This window comes from Dermacentor silvarum, chromosome 7 (genome assembly GCF_013339745.2).
Source record: "Dermacentor silvarum isolate Dsil-2018 chromosome 7, BIME_Dsil_1.4, whole genome shotgun sequence".
NCBI lineage: Eukaryota > Metazoa > Arthropoda > Arachnida > Ixodida > Ixodidae > Dermacentor > Dermacentor silvarum.
This window is the reverse complement of record NC_051160.1, coordinates 115931387-115956166: the sequence shown is the minus strand read 5'-3', so window position 1 is coordinate 115956166 and position 24780 is coordinate 115931387. Positions and strand designations below refer to the sequence as shown.

At 44.3% G+C, this 24780-nt stretch overlaps 1 protein-coding gene across 1 annotated transcript; it reads left to right on the top strand.

The window, feature by feature from the left end:
* The first annotated feature begins 8268 nt into the window (after positions 1 to 8268).
* Positions 8269 to 21560, top strand: LOC119459101 (epoxide hydrolase 2). The gene is made up of 4 exons (XM_049671582.1): positions 8269 to 8401; positions 13828 to 14005; positions 20857 to 20993; positions 21484 to 21560. The coding sequence occupies exons 1-4, from the start codon at positions 8269 to 8271 to the stop codon at positions 21558 to 21560; spliced, it is 525 nt and encodes a 174-aa protein (XP_049527539.1).
* Positions 21561 to 24780: the final 3220 nt, after the last annotated feature.

The following is a 24780-nucleotide window of genomic DNA, read 5'->3' as shown; positions in this document are numbered from 1 at the left end:
TCTACATGGACGATTAAGCCAACATAAATGGATGGATATAAATGACTGATAGAAAAGATTAAAGCATGGCTGCTCTTGCCACTGGCAGTGTGAGGTGGGCAAATAATTTATTTTTAATTTCTCTCCTAAATTTTAAAATTATTTTTGCTCATCTACTGCATGAACTGTTGCGGCCACATCTTAAAGGTAGCTCGTTCATATAAAACCTGTGTTGCATTTTTTTTCTCCCCATCTAACTGCTGCTACTGCAGTTTGCTTACTCTCTAAGTATTCCACAGAACTGCTCCACCAACAAACCATTGTTCCAAGCTTATGGCAAAGCGTCATTTAGATCACAAGGATACGCTCCCCTGTAACTCTCTCTCCTCTTTAGTGTGTGAATTCAAAGCAAAAATAACTTATTGACATAGCTGTCTGCTTCTATCTCATAAAAAGCCTTGCTAATTTTTGACATTTGTCGATAACGTTTACATGCCACTGGGAGCACAGTGGGACGACACGGCAAATATGCCCAAGCATCTCGTTCCTTTACTGATTTTCGAACTCGGTTAAATCAATCAGTTACTGAAGGGCCAAAGGCTGAAACTTCACACGATGACATTATTTTGAATGTTTCTTCCCACTAAAGCAGAACATAGAATCCCACAGAATCTGCCTTTTCCGTGAATATAGAGCGCCTACGCGAAGGCGTTAGCGCGAAGTACTCGATGGCGTCGAAGGGAGATAATGGTTAAAAAAATTCACCGCGCGCGTACCGGCGGAAAACAAACCACACATAACCTGATGATTTCACAGCATTCACTGGCATCAGCCCTTTTTTATCTCACGTATCACATAGAATCACATATACGCCATTGCAATTCTTTATTATTATCGCGCCACAGCGCGTGTCTACCGCACGGCGTGTCAGCGGACTCTGGGCACTCGATCCTGAAGCGAACGGCGTAGCAGAATACATTAGAACGACAAAACGCCCCGCGCATATTTTCGCCGATCCCGACACGCCATGTAGTAGATGCACGTCAATGGACGGCGTTGCGCGAACGAAATATACTTGATTACAGTACAGTTCGGATTATTTCACGTCGCATTGTTTCCACGAAAAGGGCAAAGCACGAGCGCTCATTTATAAGGCTAATTTCAATCGGTGCTGGTACACCGTACCAAACATCGTGGCGCGCACAACATGCCCTGTTTTAGCTGGCTCCACATAGCTGCCCACCAAAACGGCAGAGCACGAGCGCTCAATAATAAGGCTAGTTTCAATCGGTGCTGGAACACCGTACCAAAAATCGTGGCGCGCACAACATGCCCCGTTTTAGCTGGCTCCACATAGCTTCTTTACGTCGCCGCAAGCGCGCTGTGAAGTTAAATCAGCACAAAACTTCATGCTCAATATCACAAATCTAGCGCTGCACAACCAATTCTCGCAACGGAAGGAATGAAAACGAGCACAGAGGCGCGTGGAAGACACGTACGGGCTTTCTACGCACTTTTGCTGATAGCGTCGCAAAGAACGAGCAAGTGGAATTCGAAACACTCACTCACCTTCGATGTGGCTGAGTCGGAGGCGATCATGGTGATCTTCGAGGCAACGTGTAGCCCATAAAGTGCGAGCAACAAGTTGGAATATACCAGAGATGTCACAGCGAGGCAAAGGGCACAGAAAACGCAGCAAACTCATCACGCACACGCACACATACGCCGCACGCACAAAGTTCCGGAATGCGCCAAAGAGTCAACAGCGCAAAAACAAAAACAGCGCATTCACACAAAAACGCGCATACAAATCCACGCTTTCATAGATATGAATTGCCATATTTATTAACAAATCTTGTAATATAATGGTATTTCTTAACAATTTCTGTGGTTTGCAAGAGTGTGAAAGTTTTGTGCTTAGCTTCCATGAGGAACTATTTTCTTTATCGCGGTAACGCAGTGCGCCGGCTGGTCACGTACGGAGCGCGCGGGAAATAGTGAAAATTCAAACGTCGCAAATGTCGCGCCCTGTGTGCGCGCACAGCTTTAATCGTTTGTATTAAGAAGAAATATTCATTTTAATACGTGAAGCAACTGGCGCGAAATGAACTACGGACCAGTAACGTACACAATTGTCGCTGTTCGTGCTTGTTAGTTTGACATCATGACGAACGGTAGACAGCATGCCGTCCCATTGATTAAACATTTGTACCTGTGCTTCTGCGCTACGATTTGTCACCGGCAAAGTATAACAGCGTAGATTGTGCCTGGTGGCCAAGCAGTTTCCCAGCACACTGGCCAGCACCCGTCTCTACGTGTTACAGAATAGACCTAGGCTTTCATGTAAAATATGGACACCACGTCGCAGAGATCACCCAAACTTGTTTCATTCTATTGTGCGCTAAGGGCTAACAACTAAATGAAACGCACTCTTTAAAAAACATATTAATTTATTATGCTTACATAGTACTTTTCCCACCATCTTGCCCATATTTAACATGGAGGCAATGCCGTTTTCTGACACAGACAGGGCACTGGCCACCTACAATAGAAGCCGATGGGAATCCAGGAGGTTCCCAATCATCGGTCATTGGTCACTGCTTGTTGGGACGTTTGTCTTGTGCTCCAATTTTGTGTATATATATACATACAGGGTGGTCATTTTTAAGTCTTACGGAATTTTTAGAAATCGCCTGTGGCAGGTAGCATAATTCTTATCATTGAGCTGGGTTAATCGATGAGGCGGACATTAGTAGCACGAGCAATCGAAACATATATTCAACTAATTAACAAGAAATCACTAATTAGCTTCTTATTTTATTACTTTACGACACATATTGCGATTTACGAATTTGAGCCGGTGAGCTTGTCAGGCGTATCCACTTGGAATGAATTTCCAGAATGACACCAGTTTGGAAATATGTGCCATCAAACTCGCCGTAAAAATGCACTGTTGTTACACTTACTTTGTTACCAAAATGCTGTTTTATACATTGAAGCACAATAGTAACTAAAACGCCCATTTATTTCGTCCCACACTTTGGACAATAATATCTCTAAACTGGTGTTATTCTGGAAATTTATTTTAGGTGGATGCGTCTTGCAAACTCACCGGCTACAATTCATATATTGCAATATGGGTCGTAAAATAATTAACTAAGAAGTTCATTTAATTTTTGTTAATTATTAGAATATTAGTTTCAATTTCTTGTGTTACTAATGTCCTTTTCTTCGAATAACCAAGCTAAGCGATAAGAAGTATGCTACCTGCTACAAGCGATTTTTAAAAATTTTCGTAAAGCCTATAATTTTGAACACCCAGTATATACAGGGTGTCCCAACTTTCTTGCACCGACACTTAAATATATGCAAATGCCACGTAGCTGGACAGAACCAAGGTAATGTTGTTTGCCGTCGCTTACAGATACTCATTTTTTTGCATTAGATAAATAATTAGATAATCATTATAATTAATCATTAATAACCAATTAATAATAAATAATTAGCTTCTCAGATATTATATTTAGATGAAAAGTGTCAATCAGAAAATTATAGAGCAACAGGAAAAACTCCCGATACAGCTTTCTGTTGCCCAATACGTGGTACATAAAAGTGTTTTTCCGAGCGTGAAAGAAGCCCGCGGATACACGCATAGTGCCTCGAGCGGCTAGTTGTGCGGCAATTTTGCGTGTATTCGCATGCTTCTTTCACGCTCGAAAAAAAAAGAAAAAGAAAAAAATCTATTTTATGTTGCACGTATTGAGCAATAGAAAGCTGTATCGGGAGTTTTTAGTGGCAGGAGCGTCGAGTGCCATTTGTTCTTTGGACAGTACTTCTGGTTCACCTCCTGAGATGATCAAGAGGTGAAAATAAATCGAAAAAAATAGTACAGTACAAAATTCACGAATTTCATTATAGATACGATATCAGAGCATAAGTTTAGCTATAAGTTGAGCTACTGAAGTGTCTGAAATACTTAGAATTAATTAGCTGAGACGACCAGGGACGCAATCCAAGTAAATCAGAAAAATAGAAAAAAAATGGTTCATTTCCGAATTCATGATTTTCATTATAGATATGAGATCAAAGCATAAGTTTTGTTGCAAGCTGACTTGCTGAAGTGTCTGGGATAATTATAACTAATTAGCTGAGACCAGATTAAAAATAAATCAGGAAAAAAAGAAAAAAAGTAGTACAGTGCAAAATCCATCGGTTTCTTTATAGACATGATATCAAAGCATAAGCTTAGTTCAAGTTGAGTTACTGAAGTGTCTGGAATAATTATAATTGATCAGAAATCACTTATTACTGCTTACCAAAGCACAGAACACCAACGCCGGGATGCGAGTGCCAAAAAGAAACACCTAAGTCAAAGTTTAAGGTTGCCTACTCTTTTAAGCATGAAATGCTTTTAGATCCTGTTGTCGGCGATCTTCAAGTGACCTTGAGCCAAAAGCCAAAGCTGTTATCCGGGCATTCAAAACGAGAACATGCCGGCAAGTTGAAAATGAAATTTAGTCACCCGTAGGCACGAGTACAACTGTGGCATGGACGTAGAGTGCAATATAGCGTACCGTACATGCAATGCATTGTACTTGATATAAACAAAACATATGAGCAAACAAAATAGTAAATGGTGTCTGCTTGACACTGGCTTTGCCACACATCAAAAACCACTATGACAAGTTGCGAGAACAAAACGAGATCATCCGAGCAACCAGTCAAATTTGAAAAAGGCGGTCTCTGGCACCAACCCTTTACTACACATGCTAGTTACTCTCCAAACAAATTACAAAAAAAATTGCTTGCGACTTCTTCCCAATGTTTCTTGAAAATATCACTCAAGCTGTAACTTCTATTACGCTGAAGTGTTATTTGTCATTTCCAATGGCGACGTTCAAAAGGCAGATAGATACAGGGGCAGATAAAGTGGGCCGATCCTGGAGGCAGTGCAGAAAGGGTCCAAGCTCAATGGCACATATCCCCCGTGGGCACGGGGACCTGTAACGCTTCCTTGAACTACCCTTGTCATACGTGGGACCCAAAGAGACAAAATCAACAGCCCTTCCTCTGTCGAGAAAATGGAGTACTGACTATTGATATGTTGTTGGCATATTGTTGAGGACTTGTTGACACAATATCCTTTCAATAATTCCTCAATAGTTATTGAACGTACACAACAATACCTCAACAATAATGTTGTTGAGCACTTCACAACAGTAAAGTCATTGACTAATTGTTGTTGACATATTGTTGAATAATGTTGAGTATTATTGAGAAGTGTTGAACAATATTGACATTGAATATATATCTGAAAGCAAAGCTTGTCGCCGTAAGCATCTTACGTAAGCAAAGGCATATGTTGAGTATTATCTTACGTAAGCAAAGGCATATGTTGAGTATTATTGACAAGCAAAGCTTGTCGTCCGATTCTAGTAAGCGAAGCTTGTCGTCCGATTCTAGCATGCTGATTCTAGCGTGACGGCTTCCGAAGCCCAGGCGAAACGTCAGCGAAGAGCCGCCGACCCAGAATTTAGGGCAAACGAAGCGCAACGCCTGCGGCAGCGTCGTCTTGCCACAAGCTCCTCCAGTTACGACTCGAGAGATAGACATTTGGTTCAAGTTATGTGACACTCTATATATTTAGTGGTGATTAAGTGAACAATAAAACAATATATAAGTGTAAAGCACATACACATCTACATGTGTGTGTTTCAGATATATATTTAATGTCAATATTGCTCAACAATTCTCAATAGTACTCAACGTTATTCAACAATATGTCAACAACAATTAGTCAATGACTTTACTGTTGTGAAGAGCTCAACAACTTTATTGTTGAGTTATTGTTGTGTACGTTCAATAACTATTGAGACATTATTGAAAGGATATTGTGTCAACAATTCCTCAACAATATGCCAACAACATTTCAATAGTCATTTTTATAAGGGTTGCCTTAGCTATAAAGGAAGGCATGGAGCGCAACGCTCCACTGACAATAATCACAGATTCTCAGGCCGCATGTACGAACTATCAGAGGGGAAAGGTCGGCGCGAAGGCACACCGGATACTTACTGAAATCAGCAGAGAACTCAACGTCAGGTATACCCAAACAATAACCTGGGCCCCTGGACACGACGGTGTTACTGGGAACCGCTATGCAGATGAGGTGGCTCGAGGTTCCACTAATTACTGAGTTGCCTCTGGCAACATCGTAGAGGACCCGACACCCATCGATCCCAGTTATAAATCAATCTTGCAATACTACAGGAAATTGAGAAGACTCTATTCAGCACCGTACAAGATCCTTTCAGCCGTGGACTCTGCGACGTTGCGTAGGGTACAAACGAATACATATACAAACCTCCATCGACCCCATATACACTACCCAACAGCCTACAAAGACATATGCCCATGGTGTGGGAGCACACCTACGCTCTATCACATTACATGGGAATGCACGGCTCACACAGAAGAGCAAGATGAGAATAACACGAGAGAGAGGTGGGAGGCATTGCTGTCCAGCTCTGCCCTCGGGGACCAGCTCAGGCTGGTCCTGAGGGCAGAAAGGATGGCGTGGGCTAGCGGTGCCTTGGAATAGGGGCCCGACCACGCGAATTGCCCCGTTTTAGGGGCAACGAAATCTTTTGTACAAATAAAGTTTTGTTCTTCTCCTTATTCTTCTTCTACGCGAGCAAGCTTTTAAAATATACACAATGACAAGAAGGCTTACCTCGATGCTGTCACGTGCCACGAAAAAAAATGCAGCTTTCCATTTAGTAAAAAAATATTGGAGCTATATTGAAACCTTAGTTAAGCAAAGTTCTTATCAGAAACTTCATAGAAAAGAGTCCTACAGCGGCGCGTCACCATGCCACACAGCTAGAGATCAGCTGCCGCAATTCTCAAGCAAGCCTCGACGAGGAGTTGTTTTTATACTCCGTTTCCTACATCACGTGCAATGGTGTGGAAGCTACGCAAAATGTACGGTCGCCGAAATTTATCACTCCACGCGTTCCATCTATGCTTCGCTGCGCGCCAGCAGCGTTTAGTCGCACGAGCTTGCACGTGAGGCTGCCGCGACTGGCTGCAAATAAAGAACAGCAAAAAGTAAGCTGATCTAAAATAGCGTGTTAGCAGCCGTATGAGTACATGGTTTGTTTGCCTCTAAGTGTAAACTCATCTTTTGGTTCACATATGAGCTTATATAAACAACATTTTCACAAAATTCGGTCAATAATCCCCGATCCATTTCTAACGGCGAATGCATCCTCTGCAGAAAGTATATCTAGCCTCCACGGGGTTGCACCTGATGTATGAAACGGAGTATAGACACCGACATATGAAGCATACGCCCAGCCTTTCTAATGAAGGAGGCACTGCGCTTCGCAAACGCGCCTCTGTGATTCCTATACGGCGACGACGAGTTGCTTGAAAGACGGTTCTTCAATCTAGTGCATTTGTGTATTCGCTGCGAGCGGCTGGCGACAATATTTTAGCCCCGTATTCGCCGAGGAGTGGCAGCAAAAGTTACTGCTTTAGTTAGCTGCGTTGCTATCCAATTTCGACAGTTGAAACAGAGTCGAGCAGAAGAACGCTCTAAAGTGCAGGGTTAAACTGTGCACAATAAAGTCTCAACCCATTTACACTTTATAAAGAAGGTTCTAACACGTTATAATATACAGTTTCATCAGTTTGTGCAACCCCAATTCTCGCCATGCAAGGTAATGCGCTGAAGGTAAACAAGCGGAACAATTTCAAAATGGACAAGAAGGACCAAAGAGCAGCAATGTAAAAACACTACGCCATAGAAACATCAAGAGAAGAAATGTTAAACTGACTTATTTAGTGCAAAGTGAACGGACGGGCGAAAACAAGGAAGTGATGAGAAACCAAAGTAAATACACATAAGTATGCCTTTTGCAGGCGTGAAGAGCTCAGGTGTATGGTAAATCAAGGTATCCTTTGCAGCATAAAAGGTAATTTTCAGAACCCGCTTCATCATACAGCAGTGAGAGACGGTGGCATAAGTGAGCGTTCCAAAAGCGACTGAGCACGGTTATCACAGAAACATGTGATTAGTGTTTCGCTCTTCTTGTTTGAAAAGAAAGATTATCCAAATGTAATTTCTTTTTGAAGGTGTTTATTACTTGCCTCCCGAAATTGAATTGCTTTGTCGGCCATAATTTGCTCTCATAGTACTTGACTCTCGCTTTGACTTTTAAATACTTCGCGTGTTCCAAAGCTTGACTGGTGTAGCTACTTCTACAGTTATATCGCTTCTACATTATGTTTTTCGTTGATTCCAGCGTCGTGGCTCCAGATTTGCGTGGATATGGCCTTACTACGAAGCCCAAAAACCCAGAAGACTACATGATGACAAATGTGATAGAAGATCTGAGAGAATTCATCCAAATTTTGAGTGAGTAGAAGCCTTGTGTAAAGCTTTACACATGCCAGACTCAATTGCTCTGTACTCGCCTCATCTGCGGACTAATAATGAACTTTAGAGAGGGTTGAAAAATGCATTTACCGAGAAAAGGAAATGTTTACTGTGTCATACAATGCAACATTAAATGTTGTTTTTTGGAGTTTCACTTGACTGATGCGAATCACTTGCAACTAGAAAACATAATAATTAAGCAAGTTAGAAGTCGCGATGAAATATTTATTCATAACCAGCTGTTTTGAATACCACAATATATGCCCAGGTGTAAGGGTCAAATTCCGTAATTCCTACACTGTCCGACTGTTTTGGGAGAATCATCACACAGTTTACAGCGCTAACGTCGAACAAGGACGTAGTACGCATTTAGGTGAAGCTGGAAAATTGTATAAACATCAAAGATATCCGGGCACAAACAGACTCGTACAAACCACGAACAGTTCAACACCACTTACACCAGGCACATGTGATTGACAAACATTTTCGAATAGTTTGCCGAGATGTATGTTCCAGCTTTAAATTTGCAGGCATGTCATTTCAAGTGCCATCGCCAATAAATTCATGGTATGTTATGCTGTCAATTAGGCTAAGCCCTTTTTTCTTGGGCGAGGTCTTTATCACGTCATCTTTTGCTAGTTTATCCGTTATCACTTCTGTTGACAGATGCAACAGTTTTAACGCTGAAACGAAACTTAACAGACTTGATAATTCGCCTAAACCGTATCAAAAAGCCCAGTCGTCAATAAAGCCCTATTTAAAATACGTTTTTGTTTCTTTGTGCGTCTTGATCTCATTAGTTAAAGAGTTTACAATTCTGCTCAGACCAAAACTGGCAGTGATGTGAACATTTGAAAATGACGCTTAGTCCCAAAATGCCCAGATAAATATTAAAATTATCTTGTATAGCTGCTACACCTAATCGCCATAAATATTTCTGTGTTGGCTAATAGCATGCTAATCCTACTGGTCGAGTCAATAGAAGAACTTTAGGACGCGGTGGCACACATGGACAATTTGAAGTTTTGCTTATCGCGGATGTAGTGAAGAACAAAACAGAATGTTTTAGCAGGTGAGGAAATTTTGTTGCATTACTACTCTCGTTATTCTGTCAAGGTTATTAGTGCACCGTTGCGTGCCCACTAACGAGTAATGTGAGGACTACATTGTGCCACTGAATAGTAGTTTAGTCTACGTACACGCATCTTCAGTGATTTGTAGCGGTAATACGGTGGTAATATTGAAAGCCAGATCGTTTTCTGAGAACTTAAAATTATATTTAGTGGAGCATCTAAAGTTAACTGTTCTCGGCAATCACCAATTGTATAGTTCAACAATTAAGAACAATTAAAACGGCAATCTTAAAATGTATTTGATTAAACTGGCTACGATTTCTGGCTACGACAATGAATCACTGCCACTGGCTGCAGACTTGGAGTGACAGTGTGACGCATAGTAAAAGGCAGCGCTTGGCAATAAGTTACGTTGGAAAGACACTTAGTAGAAAAAAGATTGCATTGCATCTTTCAAGAAGCTCGTGCACAAACAGCTTACGACACATGTCATTACACATACACCAACTTTCCCATGAACGATTTACTTTCGATAGAAAAACGCGTCCCATATCTGTCACAAATAAATGTCACATTTATTGTCACAGATAAAAGAAGGCATTTATATGACGAAAAACAGTTTTGCTGCGAAGAAAAGGGAAAAAATTAATATAAATTATGGGGTTTTACGGGCCAAAACCACGATCTGAACCAATGTGTGCAAAAATACGCAGCATTTCACGGCGTCACGCCTAAATACAACCATTCAATCGACATACATTTATCAATGCTATTTACATATGCCGCAATGCGTCTTTTATGTCAGAATATGATATAGTTTAAGACCACATCACACTCAAACGGCCACAGAGTTCTTCCAAGATTCGCATCACTCGCAACCGCCGGCTCACACCTACGGGAATCCTCAGGAGATACGGCAATCGAGGAGGCCCTGCTTTGCCGTGCACAGCTGTTTCCTTCAAGTGACAAGCATGCATACAGATGGCACTACGTGCCCATAAATGATAGGGAGCCTACATGCAACGCTCCCTAGTAAATGGCACTTTTACAGTAACGGGAACACATATCTCCTGTCAGCTGTTCTTTTGGAAACTTCAATAAAGATATCCACATGCATTTCTTTTTTTTTATTCAAACAAATAAATTTTTGTTTTGTATTATGATGAAAGGCGGGCTGTACTACGTCAGCGTTGAAACGATATATCACATGTAATACAGGCGGTACTCATCGTAGACCGTCATGCTTTCGCGCCTGCGACACCACTGTTTTTTATAAATGTGGTGCAGGAAAGAATTTAGCATTAGTGCCTCGCTTGAAGTAAAACAATATTCACATTTTGTGTCGGCAAATAGCATCGGGGACCAACATGGAACCCTGATTATTTCGGATAAATTTACGAGAAGTGAATTCGTACAAAGTCATAAAAATGAGTAGGAACAGCCTAGGCTAGCATTACCAAGTCATAACGGGCAGTTTCGCTATCCTTGAAATTTTTAATCATAGCATTATACCGGTACTAACATATGGCACATAAATTTGGAGATTAACAAAATTTGGTCTGATTTAATTGGTTAACTGTGTAAGCGTAGGCATGACAGCGGTAAAACAACGCGAACAAAGAAGGGACTTGTAAGCCATACGTGCGTGGATACAAAGAAGAGATATGTGCACTGCCCTGCCTATAATAACAAAGGAGCTATAGGAGACGTTAAGCGCAACGCTATTAGCGATAGAATAAAAGATATTAGGCGTAATGTTAAGAGGCAGGAGGATGGCGGTGGGAATTAAAGAGCAAGGATGGGGCTATCCGACATTCTTGTTGAGAATAAGAGGTAGAAATGAAGTTGGTCTGGCCATGTAGTGTGTAGAGGGGGTGAGGGGTTGCAGATATTCGGTAGTCTCCGGCAGGGAGTTGGGTTCTGTGATGAAATTATAAAACTTTCAATTATAACATTTCAGATGAAGTCAGCTGGCGTAAGACAGGGGTAATTGGAGATGGCTGAGAGAGGTGTTCATGATGCAGTGAACATAAATATGATGATGGTGATAATATAATGACAGTAATGCGATGAATATTATTGCAATGGTCTTCTGGAGCGAAATCCACAATGTGAGATATTTGCGCAATGTAGGCTATCTGTATTTTTATTTTTTGTCATAAGCCGCGTTTACATGAATGAGACAGTGTTCGCATTCATGTAAACAGCGGTAATGCGCTAGGAAGGCGCATCACATTAATGCGCCAGGCGAGGGCAGATTTACGGGCGCGAGTCGACACACGCGGAGCATGTAAACGCGGGATCGTCGAGAGCGGAGGCGGGGGCGCCTAAGAAGACCTTCGATGACAACCGCGAAGACGCTACCGAGAAGCAAGCGAGAGCCGAGGGGGGCCTCTAACGACACCGTCCGAGCAAGTTAATTGTGAATACCACCGTGCCCCGTGTCACCGACCTGACAGTGGCCACTGCGCCATCTCCACGGCTCTAGCCACTCTAGTCATTCTTGTTGCGCTACGTTCTCGCGAGAGTTAATGCGCTTCATCTAAACGGCATCGCATTGCCTTTCCCAAATGCGCTTGGAAATGTGATGCGCCACTGTCGCATTCATGTAAACGGGGCTATAGGTTTACTTAGTGTTTTCACTCTTCGTGGCACTTTTTGTCTGTCCTATGTGCCTGCGAAATGCTCGAGAATGCAGCAGTTCACTTTCAAAGCAAGGCTCAAAGTATAGTGCTTGCTACAGCCTACATCATGCTGTATGTTAGTTCTTGTTTGTCGTATGCCTATTCAAGCAAAAGATTGACCCGCCCCCCTCAGAAAAAAAAATGAGGTGTCTAAATGTACGTCGGACGTACGCGCAAACAATCCACTTTGTCGTCTTAAAGATACGGCGGAACCATAAGGAGAAACCTCTTCCGCAACCGTATTTCGTGAAGCTTCGCGCTAATTCAGGATTCAGTGGTTCGAATATGTACCCAAGGCAGCTTATCATATACGCATACCTTCCCATGGTCAAATGTGTTGATTGAATCCCGCACAAACGAGTGGGCTAATCTATGAGCCGTAGCACACTGACGGCAATTCGTGCTAGCCCGGCGGAGGGCTTCCTATTCTAATGAAAGCGACGTTTAGAAGTGGTTCTAGGCGTTAAGTTCATTATAGCACGAAAGGTTGGAGCAGAATGTACGTAAAATGCACAAGAATCGTCGTTCGAAAAGCTGAAATTAAGAAATATACGGCGGCAAAAGTCGGAACTTTTGTTCGGCTTTGTTCGAAAATTTGTTCGGCTAGCTAAGCGGTGGCGCAGCGGTAGCGCCTCTGTTTTCTCCGTTGCTGTCCGGAGTTAAGTCCTCTGTCGCTCCGTCTGGGCGTTTCTTTTTAAAATCCATGTTCATTCGAAGCTTGTTATAACTCACAGATTTCGGTGACGTCGATGAACGCACAAAATTTCCATCATCAGCTTTGGATCAAGCGTCGTCGTCTTCTTCCGCAGCTGGCTCGATCGCGCCCCTGGGTTTGCGCTCGTGCTCGTGCATGGCACACTCTCGTGCCATTGCTCCCGTGTTCGTCGTCTTCTTCCACAGCTGGCTGCGTTGCCGCTAATCATTCCAGCATAGAATTTCACTTCTCTTCTGTCGTCGTAATGGGGAGGCCGTGTTTACGGAGGTATGAGCCATTGCTTAAGGGGGTATGAACCATTCATTGTCTTAGGTGATGGACAGATTTAATTTTGAAGCAATTTAATTTCGAAGAATCGCAAGCGCTAATGGCAGGCGAATGCTGCTAACCACGCCGCCGAGCAAAAACGAGACATCGAATGCAAGCGACGACGGTGGACTGCGGACACCGTGGTCAGTGTCATCGTTCTCTCCGTTGCAGCCAAACGTGTGTCTAAACTCATAATTAAGAAATACTTTAATGAGCCCTCGAGATGAACCCAGTGATAAAAACCGGGGCCGTATGTTTCAGCTTCGCTGGTTAACCATCTTCACGGAGTGGAAGGGCCGACGAATTTTTTATTTGTGGCGAGGAAAATAACCTTTTCAGTAAACTTTTGTGTTCTAAAATATTTGAATGTCAAATACGCCTGATGTGCATTCGGATATACTAAAAAAATCGTTCATTAGATTTCATTTGGACTTCTATTTTTACGTGTGTTAGAGGCAATGTGAGAGAAAGAAGTGTTTTTAATGAAATAACGAGAATTACGCGGGCGTACATGTAGCCGGTTGCATGCTAAAGCACCTACTGCTCATGCCCGTTTATAGTGACCACGTGTGATCATCTGACTCTTCGGTAAGGCATAAGATTTTTTTTCCTTCTCGACTGCAGCGATGGCGACCAAGAGAGATATTATCCTTGTCGGACACGACTGGGGTGGAATGGCTGCCTTGTGCTTCGCAACCATGCATGAAAAGTTAATAGACGGTCTCATCATCATCAATGGAGTGCACCCAATGGCCTTTTATAAGCAGCAGGAGCGAAGCCTGGCACAAATAAGGAAGAGCTGGTGAGAGCATTGCAGTTATCAATCTCTCTCCGCAGCTGTATTTGTTTAGAGAAAGTGATGTAACTTACCTGTACCAGCCGTGATGGCTCTTAGTCAATAAGCATTTGCTCCTTTGCATGAAGTCGCGATTTGGTTTTGTAGTCACAGCATCGCTAACGTGCTAGGCACGATTGAAAAGATTTGGCAAACACACTTAAGACTGCTGACGTATGGGAATGCGAAAGCATTGCAGTCCCTTTGGTGAAATGTTTTCTTCCGAATGTGCCCTGTCCGCCCAAGGTCTCGCCTGCGTTCTAACTGTGCCTCAGTAAGGCCAAATCAAAATGCGCCAGGCGTCTTAATGCGCTCGTTTGCCCACGTGGAGTTCATAACTCGACGGACCGCTCAGCAGCGTTCAATTGGACATTGGTGCTTTTTATTTTGCAAACGTGGCAGAACCTCCTCCCCATTGACTGCGTCATCATGTGCCCGACGACGTACGCAATAGGCCACACGTTCAGTAAGCCAGATGGCTGTGACGTAACGCGTGCAATGACGCACGCACAAGGCACACCTTTAGTCACGCACACCTACGAAGCCGCCGAGGCGTCGGCGAAGAGTGCTCGTCTCGCACGCCGAAGGCCCGGGTTGCATTCCCATCCAGACCCAAGTTATCTTTTCAAGGGTATTAATTTACTTTATTTACAGGAACCTCTCTGAGAAATTTGACGTTAATTCGAGCATTTTTGACGTTTTTTTTTTAGTATTCGCGACATCGCCCATTTTTGGTACCTTCATTCGGTCACGGCTGCGACTACGAGGGATTTTCGCGTAAAGGGGCATGTAATGCTTTCGCATAAAGGGCGAGACACACGATGCGATTTTGCGTGCGATCCGTCGTACGACGCGCCGCATCGGCCGCCGCACTCGACAAGTTTTGAACATATTCTGCTGCATGCGGCGGCGGATCGCCGCCGCCGCATGTGACCATCCTGCAAAGTCTGCCTTGTCCCAAGCGACGCCAAACAACATTACTTTGCTTCTGTTCAGGTAGCTGGCACTCGCACATTTTGTAACGAAGCTGTCTATGACTAGGGTTCTATGCATTTTTCGTGTCCAACATGCAGATCTGCGCGTGCAAAGACTCAGCCCCCGAATTTAATGCAAGATCGTTTCATTATATGCAAAAGGTTATACGTTTCATCACTTGGATATGCATTTTCAGTAGATTAGTTATCAATAGGCACCATTTTGAAAATCAGTACTCTCGGGTAGATAATAAAGGTTTATCAAAGATTTGCCGCTGTGCGACCTGCGCCGTCCACGTGTGCGCTCGTACCGCCCTCTCTTTGTCGTCATTCCAAGCGCTTGCGTGCCTAGTTTCCTTCCGCCCTCCCGACGTGGTGCTCCCACGCCTATATCTAGTTTCCTCCGGCTCCCCGAGGTAGTCTTCCACGTGAATGTATGGCGTCGATAAAGACCACCGATCAAAATAAAAGCGTGTGTGCATGTGTCTTTCTTCAGGATGACCGCCGTCGCCGCTCAAGAGAAATAAAATTTGCTCATACCTTTGATCTAAAATCTGTGTCACCTCTATGCCGTGTGCTTAACTGCTTCGCTGGTAATCCACCTTCACAACAGAGGAATGGCGCATGATTTTTAAAATTCGGCACAAGTAACATCGGAAACGACGTATATAGAATATTCATCGAATGATATTTATGCATAACATAAATGAAATGTCATGAATGACGTCACATGCATGTAATGGCATGTATATCATGACTTGAAAGACATCATGCCTATGCGGTGGTTTCTTTACCTGGGTATTTATCATAATGGTATGAATGTGTATATACAAGGTGTCCCACGTAACTTCAGCTAAACATTAAAAATATGCAGATGCCACGTAGCTGGACAGAACCAAGGTAATTTGTTTGCCGCCGCTTGGAGATACTCAGATTCTTTTTGCATTCCGCCTAATTACAATATTAGCCTTATTTAATTCCACTTCTCCACTTCTCAAAAAAATTTGGAGGACGCTGAAGCTTCGCCTTTAGAGTGGAACACGATAGCATTCAAAGATCCTGGCTGCTTATCAGGCTTCCCGGCAACTGCAGCTTTTTTGGCCATCTGGATGGTGTTGTTGCAAGGAAGTATCCCGCGGCAGGCCGCTGTATGGATTGTAGAAATGCTGGAAAAGTGGTTTGTGTTTGAGTTTCGGCGTAAAAGAATTATGTTTTCGCGTATATTCAAATTAAAATCCGGCGCTATCACGTCTGTAGATTGTGGGTAAGTCGTACTTTACAATTTTTTTTACGGATTTTACTTTGAGAAATACATTTTTGTTAACTAACGCCTTGCGCCATGTGGAGGGCCGGCGCAGTCGGGGTGGTTCGGGATAATTATGTGTGCCAACCATGCCCTCGCGCTGGCGCCCACGCCAACGCCGGATCTTTTGCGACCCGGGGCCCTTAAAGCTATACCGTTATAGAGCAACGGTGTCAATGAGAAAATTGTACAGCAACATGATAAACTCCCGCTACAGCTTTCCGTGGCTCAATACGTGCTACATAATCGTGTTTTTGCGAGCATGAAAGCAGCCCACGAATACACGTAAAATGACCTCGCGACTGGCCGTTCAGGGCATACAAAAAAATTTGTTTCGCTCGTGGCATGGTCCAGTTGGTGCCTTAACAACCACAGTTTCTTTGATACGGCCAGATATGTAGTTGCACCATGTGATATGGTGCAACTGAGCACACCACTTATTATTCGGAAAGATTATATATATATATATATATATGTGTGTGTGTGTGTGTGTGTGTGTGTGTGTGTGTGTGTGTGTGTGTGTGTGTGTGTGTGTGTGCGCATGCGTGGGTTCGTTCGTGCATGCGCGCGTGCGTGCGTGCGGGTGTGTGTGTGCGCGTGTATGTTTGCGCGTATGTGTCTGTGTGACGAAACCAGGAGGTTGCGGGCGTAGGCAAACAAGGTCGTGCGAACACTGCCACGACACTTCAGCTTCCTCTCCTTTCAGACACAGCAAAGAAACATGCGCTTCGTCCTCTTTGCCGTCGCATGCGATGTCGACACAATTGTGCCCGCAATAGGCGAAGTCAATCAATTGACTGGTGGTGTTTTAAAGGTCCTTGGTGACGTTCTTTTCTCGGAATACGACGTACTTGGGTTCGCGTTTGGTTTTGCTTGCTTGCGCTTTTAGAGGTGGTGGGTGGTGGTAAACATTTATTGTTCGTGAGCCTTATGTAACAAAACTACTTGTGAGGGGGCTGACGAGCGCGTAGGGTGGCCGGGAGTTTGTGGCCCTCGACGACCCTCAAAGCCCAGTCCACCAGCCGTATTTGGTCGGCTGGGTTGGAGCTAGACACCGCGGTGTCCCATCCCTCGACGTCGGTGAGTTGCCTTCAGAGGGCGGCGGGAGCTCAGGGCATATGATCATTATGTGCTGAAAGTTGGCTCAAGGTGCGCCAATAACATTGTCAATACTCAGCGTTTTTTTTATCTAATCGGCTGACAAGAGGCGAGGAACACGCTCTAGTGGACAGGGATTCGATGGGGCCGAGCCAGCATAGTGAAAACAGATAACTGCATGAAGAAGGTGGAGCCTGCTTCTCCGATTGGTCCGCTTCGCCTTACTTAGCTTGGGGTGGCTGGTCGAAAATCGTGGCGGCGTGCAACGGAAGGATAAATATGCTGCTAAAACGGATCCTCACAGCAAGGAAGAGTTGGAAGAGCGTTGTCGTATGCATGCCGAAAGGGCTCGATAACGTTTTACTGCCACGCAAGCAGGTTTATCATGCGCAAATAAATACATGCTCACCGGCAGGTGCGAGTAGCGAGGGCCTGAGTCATCGGCGGGCAGTCATCTTCTATTCCTTTCGGAACGGAGTAGTCTGTGGCTATTCAAAAAAATTTTCTGTTTTGTTCGGCATATTAATGCCCTTTTTTTTTCGCGTACACGTCACTTTTACGCGGTGCGTTTTCACGGTTTTGTGAGGTCGCGTGACAGACAGGCGAAGTGGGCGTAGCCAGAAAACATTAGACCAATAGCAGAAGGCTAATGGTGAAAAGGCGTCGAATCAGGAATGATTATTTTTCTTTTGTGCGGCTTAATTATGCATAATCCGTGTGTACACGTTATATCAGATGGGGAGCTATCGCGGTTTTCGCGACGTCACGTGACAGACAGGCGAACTTGGGAGTGGCCCAAAAATGTTTTGACCAATCGAGGAGGCTGATTGCAGAAATTGGAATCAAAACACTTTGGAAACATTTTACGTTATAGCGCCCCATCTTGGGATCATGGATGCTCGATCTCTAGATGATGCCGCAGTAGACGTGGCTACACCTCGTGCTTCCGATGATAAGCCTTTCTCTGGAAAATTCGAGGTGCCATCCGCGAACGAAGCGATTATGTGATGCAAGGGCTGCGGAACGGGCTTCATAGAAGAATCGCATGACTTTAAACCAAGCAGCGGGACAAGCGTACAAGAAACAGTGAATGCATTCGGTGCTTCAACGATGACAGGTGTCCGATGGCGTGATATTCAGACGCGCATAAGGGCAATTTCTGCGTGGAGGAGAAATTTGGTGTAAGGTTTGGTCTCGACTAAAAACGACGTGGATATCGCTCAGCCAACGGAGCCTTTACTTTGTGCACTGTGTTGGGTAAAATCATGCTAGGAGTGTGATTCTGCTTCGTCCTTTCCGCAGGATCACTACATGGGAAGCTTGTCGACGATCTACTATTATGGGGCTTTGTTTGGCACTGATGATGATTGCTACGTGAAGGCGGCGTGCGAGCACGATTTCGAACATACCTACTGGGGACAATAGCCTAATAAGGCAATCGTTTTAAAACCTCAACAGTGATTATATGTTGTCCATCATGACAATGACACTAACCAAAGAACACGTGGCCAGAAAAAATTTGCATTCCGCCTACGAATGGGTCATACGTATACTCATTCTAAACCATACAGTTGGTATAACAAACTCTAGGAGAAAAGCTCGCCGTAGCGCCCATCTAATGAAATCGGCAACCGCAAGGGCGTCAACATGTTGCGACTCTGTGCAGGCGCGCAGACGACAAAATGTGATTCAGATGAGACGTGCATTCAGTAGTCTGGCTCCATATAGTTCTGGCGTGTGCAAATGCACTCTCTTACGAGCCGCAAATTTAATCAAAACTTTGTACATAGTCATCGGATATTTCTAAAAAAATGTACGGAATGAACTTTAAACATTTCCCATGTGTACGTGCCAGTGTAAATGCTTGTTTTTGCATCATATATTAATTATCTTTAAGGTTAATAAAATGAGACGTAGCAACATGGCGGCGCCTCTGCCGTTGCCACTATTTTCACCCAGCTTTTCCTCTAGAGTCAGTATAGTAATCCTAGAGTCCATAGACAGCGCACTTGATGTGACATGGACGTGGTTGTGTGATTTAGTGTTCATCCATGTTATAACAAGTGCACTACCTTTATTATGGTAATGGTTCACCAATACCTGGTGAGCACTCTAATTGAATAAGCGAAAACTGAGTGAAACGATGACCGCCACATGCATACGGTCAAAAACTGTCGCCTCCGCACAGAATAATCCTCCTCTAGCGGAATCACTGAGAGTGGTCTCCATCTGCATCGTTATTTATCCATGTAAAGTGCGGCATTTATTGTTAATCCGGGTATTCAAAAAAAAACCTACAAATTTAAAATAGTGAATGTCGTTTAAGCCAACACAATAGGTGTCAACAAGTGGACGGAGTAAACGGTAAGCAAACATTATTTTTAAAATACCCGTAACTTTACAGACCGCCAACATCTATTTCTACAGAACAAAAAAGAAATATTATTTTATATAAGTGTTAGTCTTCTTGCATTAGTCCAAGGGCGCTAGATAATGCACTGCCGGTATGTCTAGTTCTGAGCAAATCGGCTGATATTATTTAGTTGGTTTGTGCCTTTCACAGTACCTTTGTTGCACTGCTAATGAAGAAACACCGATACGTGAGAGATCTAAGTGAAATATTATAACACTCCCAGACTGAAAGATATATTTATGAGGAACACCGATTTAAAGAACTGTCAGCCCTTCCACTGGGGTAGAGATGGAAGACCAATGAAGCTGTACTATAGTGGGAATTATGTATTTCCAATTATGACTATTAAGATGTGATGGTGTAATTGGTTATGTGAACTATTAAAGAATGAGAAATATATATGATCCGGTGGTTTTCATATATTTAGTGACCACAGGAACTGTTTCCTTATACTCGATACGGTACACCGCCATAGGGTGTACGGCAAAGGTTGGCATGTTCTTCATAAACACGTCACCAACGCCGCGCGCGTTCAGTGCGAACGCGGGCAAAACACCGCCGCCGTCGACAACAGTTCTGCGCGATGCTGGTACTGCTACATGTCCAAGTTTATACGGCTCCTCAGAATTTTTAGAATGACAGCCCATAAACAAATGTCATGAAACAAAACACCGGCAGCGCATGCCTTTTATGTTAAATCTTCTCAGACTGTGGTTGAGTCGCGAGTTCCCCTTGCACCCGGTCACAAGATACGCATTTGGTGCCGCAGCCAAACGTCGCCTCCCCTCCCCCCACGGCCTCTCGCGCGCGCGATAGAGAGAATGTAGTAAAGAGGTAAAGGCGCGACGGAAGAGGTCGCGTTTGCACTCCACCGTGTGTTCTCTCAACGTGAAAACGCGCGTCCCTCGCGCGCTTGCGCTCGCACGTACAACATACGTCCCAATGAGAGTTTTTTTTTCTACACTCGGACAGGACCACCGGAGACTGAGCTCTTAACAGCTTCGCTGTAAAACACTTGCTTTTGTTGCAGGTATATGCGGCCATTTCAGCACCCTGATATCCCTGAGAAGTACATCATGATGAAGGATTTCGCTGTCTTTGAGAAGATGCACAAAGGATTCACCTTAGAGGAGGAAGAGGCCCACAAGTACATGTTCTCCCGAAACGGTACGCATATGTCACTTTATCGGCTTTATAAGCCAGCGAAATTTGGACTAGGTAGATGTCGTCCTCCACTACGTGCCATCGCTGGTGCCCTTTCCGCCAGTCTTGCTTCGTGGCACACTTCGTAAAGGGCGTTGATGTACAGTCGACCGATTATTTAACAGTACCGCGCGAGCGTTGGCTGGCCTAGGGTTACTGTATATGGCCCTTACAAGTGCAAAGTTGCCCATAGGTCCGCCACCTTGCCCGCCTACGCATTCGTGTTAAATAGAAAAGCCACTCCTCTTGAATGTAGGATACGGCGCGGCTCAGCTGCCGAGTGTCCTCGCTTCTTCATTCCGCGAAGGTGGTGGCCCGGCGGGTGGAAGCGCACAGAGGCTTGCGACGACCGGGGCTCTGCGAGCGGCAGCGCAGGCCACGTAAAAACTATGGTGCAGGCGCAGATGCAAAGTTGGCTTTCCCTCAAAATGATGCGTTTTGCGCATGTGTCCAGATTTGGCAAATAGAGGCGCGAGCACCGTGGTCAATCAGGTGCGCAACTACGCTCCCCAAGGAGAGCATATACAGTAACTCTAGGCTAGCCGGCCGGTCAGCACCTTCAATGGGTGCGAATCAACGAGGTCAGCAAGAGCTCACGCTATTTCGGACGCAAACGCTGCTATATGCAGATCAGTTATGTAACGTCTAAAATGTACAGCCACCGAAGCAATAATTACTGATCAGAGCAATGAGTGTTTCTTGTCGGCCGCTGCGAAATAAATATCTGGCACCAATTAAATAAGTATAGAACGAACGAAGCCAACTGTGTGCAGTGTTTGGAGCAATGCTATTGCCGAAATTATTTGAGCAGTTTCTAATTTATTAAAGAGTACCATGTTATCTAAATACTTTATTTATGTGGAGTGCCGTCAAGACGAAGTCGAAGTGGCGCGAGTACCGGAGGAGAAGAAGAAGAAGAAGAAGTTCAATAAAATGCAGGAACGGCTTTATCCGTCTCCGTTGAGTTCTTTACATTTTGGCGCAGCCGACAGGATTAAAACTAGTGCGCGTTGAGAAGACTCGCCGAACAGTAAGATGGACACGCCGGGTAGCTACCGTCCAAGTAACAAGAGCGACGCTGACTCGGGCAGGTATTCTACATCGATCGAGCCGCTCATCGACGTCACCAGTAAGGCAAGCTCACGCGAGTGTCCTTTGACAGATAGAGGTACGACTGAATTTCGCACTTTGATGCGGCATGACGAGAACTACTGTCAGACACCGTCCAATGAGTCACCTTCTGGACAGAATACCATATCTATTATGATTGATTTACTGCAGATGCAGTCAAAGCAGGTTGAGCAACAGTCACAGCTCTTGAACATATTGAGCCAGGCGGCATTACACAGAGCCGTTCCAAAAGGTGATGCCATTAAGCCGGACCATTTTGATGGTATATCAACGGCTGCCACTACGTGGATTGGCGTTTATGAATACGCCTGCCAACAAAATCGATAGGATTTGGACGATGACAAGATTAGAAACCTGAGGCCATTTTTGTCGGGAATTGCGAAAAAGTGGTTCTACATGAGGATCTTAGACCACCTTAGTGACACGTGGAGCCAATGGAAACAGAGCTTCCTGACATCGTTTAAAATTAACCGGTTAGAACGGTGGAACAATGCCATTTTGTTTAGACACAAAGTCGGAAGCCTTCAAGAATACTTTTATGAAAAGCGAAGGCTACTCCTACTCGCTGATGCAAACCTTCCTGAGACATCAATTGTGCCACTGATTATGCTAGGCATGAACAAAGACTGTCAGAAACAGCTGCTGGCCAGATCTCCTAAGACCGTCGAGGATCTCTTGCTCGCCATGAATAACGTTGTTGTACACTCCCTTGCGCATGCTGACCGACATCTAACTACGCGGAAGAAAGCCGAAAATGTTGGTCAAGTGGACGCCAACAGCATAATGAGCGGTTGTGGACGCCAACAGCATAATGAGCAGATGAGCGCAGAAGCGAAAGAGATACCACTTGGGAGTGAAATTATTGAAAGCCAAGTACAGTGTAAGGACAGTGCATCTGTGTCATACAACGACAGAGCTGTTGTATATTTATTGAAGACTAACATTCTTCATGCCGAAATGAAAATTAATGGCAGAGGCACGCATGTGCTAGTGGACACAGGAGCGTCTGTGAGTCTCATAAATGAGGTCCTGGCCGACAAAAGGGAAATCCGACAAGATAAAGCAGTGGAAGTGCAAAGTTACGACGGCAGCGGAAGAATTCTGCATTACTGGACAACAGTGATTGTTAAATACCAGAATCGGCAATCGAGGTAAAGGCACATGTAATGAATGACGTGAATTTTTCTTTCATACTGTCAAGGCCGGACATGAGGCGCCTTAAGTTAAACATATCTTGGAAAGATGAATTAACTATCGGCTCAACTTTAGAAGAAAACTGCTTGGCACAAGAAAAGCAGGTTAGGACGGTGAGAAACGCAGACGAAATACTGACAACGTATCCTGAGCTCATCTGCGTTGGAGCGTACCCTCCTGCGACTCCTTTCCTGGAAGTTCCATTCAAGCTGCGAGACACAAATGTAGTCCGCAAGAAGCCCTATCCGCTATCTCACGAGAAGAAAATATGGCTCAAAAACGAACTGCAACAAATGCTAGATGCTAACATCATCAGGCCCTCGACATCCCCGTTTGCATCACCTATAACAATTGTGCCGAAGGAGGACGGTACTTTCAGGTTGTGCACGGACTACCGACTGATAAACCGACAGACTTGTTTCCATTTCCTATGCCACGGATCGATGACATAATTAATGAAACTGGAGGATATGAGTGGTTTTCGCGAATCGATCTCTGCAAAGGTTATTGGCAATGTCCTCTACAAGAACATTACAAAACGTTTACAGCTTTTGTTACACCTTTCGATGTGTACGAATACAACAGGCTCCCATTTCGCTGGAAGAACTCGGGCGCCTGCTTTCAAAATATGATGAACAATGTTCTATCTGCTTGTACCGACCAATTTTGTAACGTCTACGTGGACGACATAATTGTGTACTCTAAAACAGAGGACCAGCACGCAAAGCATTTATCACAGGTTTTGGAAGCACTGAGTAAAGCCAAGTTGAAGATCAATGTCAGAAAAAGCGAGTTCTTCAAGCGGTCTGTGGTATTTCTGGGCAGAGTGTTTGACGGCCACACGAAAAGCACCAAAGCAGAGTCTGTCGAGAGGATAAAGACATTGCCTCGGCCGTACGATTTGCATTCATTGCGAGTTTTTCTAGGTCTGTCTGGACACTTTCGAGCCTTCATACCACACTACGCCACCATGACGAAGTGCTTGACATCTCTTACACAGAAAGGTGCACCGTTTGTTTGGAGTGAACATTGCGAACAAACATATCAAGCACTTGTCAACATCATATCTTCAGATCCGGTCTTGATACTTCCGGACTTCGAAAAACCTTTCGAGCTCTGCACGGACGCATCACTTTATGGAACTGGGGCTGTACTCTACCAACGGAATGACTCACAGCCACCAGCGCGCCAACTCAAAGCTGTGGGTTATTACTCATACACATTTACGAAAGCGCAAGAAAACTACCCTACTACGGAAAAGGGAGCACTTGCTGTGGTAATGGCTGTAAGGTATTTCCGAACGTATCTTGAAGGTCAACAGTTCAAGCTGTTTACGTACAACAAAACACTTACCTATCTTCTCAATCTCTCTCAACCTAAAGGCAGAATTGCAAGGTGAATCAATGAACTGCAGCAATTCACATTT